General features: G+C 46.3%; 1 protein-coding gene across 2 annotated transcripts; it reads left to right on the top strand.

Moving 5' to 3' along the window:
* Positions 1-251: 251 nt before the first annotated feature.
* Positions 252-2,291, top strand: LOC120908885 (TBC1 domain family member 13). 2 transcript variants are annotated; one of them, XM_040320359.1, is made up of 7 exons: positions 252-506; positions 583-656; positions 739-864; positions 942-1,228; positions 1,371-1,373; positions 1,450-1,973; positions 2,050-2,291. In XM_040320359.1, exons 1-7 carry the CDS (start codon positions 487-489, stop codon positions 2,162-2,164), a joined length of 1,149 nt encoding a protein of 382 aa, XP_040176293.1. In that variant the 5' UTR covers positions 252-486; the 3' UTR covers positions 2,165-2,291. The 2 variants fall into 2 exon arrangements, with proteins under 2 accessions (XP_040176293.1, XP_040176294.1); XM_040320360.1 differs by lacking the exon at positions 1,371-1,373 and having other exon boundaries at positions 253-506.
* Positions 2,292-2,733: the final 442 nt, after the last annotated feature.

The following is a 2,733-nucleotide window of genomic DNA, read 5'->3' as shown; positions in this document are numbered from 1 at the left end:
GTTTTAACGGATAAAACTAAAAAGTGCCAGGCAAACAAACGTGCATCAGCGCGATTAGTAACAAATGAGGATAGCGATCCTTGAAACAGTAACCCAAGCGCCACAGAATAAGCTTAAACGACTGAAAAATTAAATATCTGTGATTTTCGGTAGGATAAATGGAAAATCGGTAGTTTTAGGGCGGTCATCTGTGAATCGGCAGGCATATAAAAAATCGGTAGGAATACAGATAAATCGGTATTTCTGGTCACTCTGAACACAACATCAAGCTGTAAACAAATCGTCTGCAAACGATCGTCTGCGAACGATGCAATCTTTTTTTGTGTGATAATAAACGCCGCCTGTAGTGATAAAATTGGCTTGCATTTTTTTTACACTTTTTTAAACTACCCCTAGGAGGGTGGGATCATCAATTTTCGTCGAAGTTTGTGCGTGACGCACGGAGTGAATGCGGGCTGGGTGTGTAGTGCTTGACTGGGTGATAACATGTCGTTGTACAAAATACGGTACGTTGAACCTGATTTGTCTGTTGCTCATTGTGATTTCAATTACCTTTAATTGGGGAAATCATTCGCTTTGCAGGGTGGCTGACTTGGAGAACATCTTGGAACAGGATGAGATAGATCTGAAAGTGCTCCGTAGCTTCTGCTTCAATGGTACGAAACGCCCACTAGTAACACCTCGTTTTCTATGTGGGTCAGAGCTGTGTAACCCAATTATGCTTCTCCTGTTCCGTAGGCATACCGGACTGCAACGGATTTCGAGCGCTGTGCTGGAAGCTGCTGCTCGGGTATCTGAGCCCCAAAAAGTCAACATGGCCAGCGAAGCTTACGAAGCAGCGCGAACTGTACAAACAGTTTGTCAGTGAGTGTTGATAGCCGGTGGTGGAAATCGCTTTCGCTGTTTTGTTTCACGCTAAAACACGCTGCTTCTCTTTCCAGAGGAAATGGTAATTTCGCCCGGCGAACAGGATGGCCCGGAATGTATCGATCATCCGCTGAGCGACGGGCCGGAAAGCAATTGGAGCACGTTCTTCAGGGACAATGAGGTGCTGCTACAGATCGACAAGGACGTGAGGCGGCTCTGTCCCGACATTTCCTTCTTCCAGCAGGCGACCGAGTTCCCGTGCGAGTTCGTGAAGGAGCGCGAGCGAAAGCTGCACGTGCGAGTCGCTCCCACGACGCTCAGTTCCGCCAACGTGGAGCGGAAAGGTGTCGGTATGACCAAGGTAGGCAGAGACAAACGGGCTTTTGCGTTGTTTTTTTTTTAAATACGTTAATCAACGTTACTTAACAATCCTTTCCAAGTGAGTTAACTAACTAACATCGTCTGTTGTTTTCCCTCACAAATAAACCACGACGCTCAAAAAGCAAGTAGGTCTAACTAACGAAAATGCAGCTAGGCGGTCTGACACATAGCCATCTCACCCATCTTCCCATCCTTTTGTAGATCAATCTCATCACGAAACGGGCGACGGAAAGCTACGAAGCGATGGATGCCGGCCAGGAGGCACACTGGGAGGTGGTCGAACGGATACTGTTCCTATACGCGAAGCTTAATCCCGGCCAGGGGTACGTGCAGGGCATGAACGAGATCATCGGGCCCATCTACTACGTGTTCGCGTCCGATCCGCACCTCGAGTATCGCCGGTACGCCGAGGCGGACTGCTTCTTCTGCTTCACCGCGCTGATGAGTGAGATACGGGACTTTTTCATCAAAACGCTCGACGAATCCGAGGGCGGCATCAAGGGCATGATGGCGAAGCTGTCCAACCTGCTGCACGAGCAGGACGCCGAAGTGTGGGAACGGTTGCGGGATCAGGAGCTGTACCCGCAGTACTACAGCTTCCGGTGGCTGACGTTGCTGCTGTCGCAGGAATTCCCGCTCCCGGACGTGCTGCGCATCTGGGACTCGGTGTTTGCCGACGACAAGCGGTACGATTTTCTGATCAAAATCTGCTGCGCTATGATACTGTGAGTGTGGGAGTCGCAGGGAGCTGTCGTACCTTCTTGAAAGGAAATTCATTTTTTAACTTTACTCTCTTGACAGCTTGCTGCGGGAACAGATATTAGAGAACGACTTCGCCAACAACGTGAAGCTGCTGCAGAACTTTCCACTGATGGACATCAATCTCGTGCTGCGGAAAGCGACCTGTCTCGACTAGCGGTTTCAGTACGTACCGGGGAGGCAATCCACTTTTTGATACATTTATTTTCCATATATGATTTTTTTTATATAAAACACATACACACACTCAACTCGTTCCAATAAAACAAAACAAGGAAAACGAATCAATGCAGATCGATACAAATAATCAATAATTACCAAATTTCGGATGCAGCCAGAAAAAAGAAAACACTCACAAAAACGGGACACGGTTTTTCTTCTTTTCACTTAAATTGCAACAGTTTTTTTCTTCTTCCGTTTCTTTCTGGCGCAGTATTACAATCCAGGTTGTGTTGTTCCCGTTGCAAGGTTGCTCTGGCTGCCCTTGTCCTCTCAACAATTGTGGGTTTGTTTGTTTGTTTTGTGTGTTTGTGTGTTTACTTTGCTGCCCATGCCCCCCATCATGCATTTGCGCATGCAGTGTAGGTACATATTCATTTTAAATTTCTTGTTTGCTTACTTAGTTAGTTGTTTTGCGATTTTCATTTTTATATATCTTTTTGAAAGAATCAATGACCATTATAATTTTTAATGTGTGTATATATATACTTGATTCTAGTAATATTG

This window comes from Anopheles arabiensis, chromosome 2 (genome assembly GCF_016920715.1).
Source record: "Anopheles arabiensis isolate DONGOLA chromosome 2, AaraD3, whole genome shotgun sequence".
Taxonomy (NCBI): Eukaryota; Metazoa; Arthropoda; class Insecta; order Diptera; family Culicidae; genus Anopheles; species Anopheles arabiensis.
This window is presented reverse-complemented; position numbering and strand designations above follow the sequence as displayed.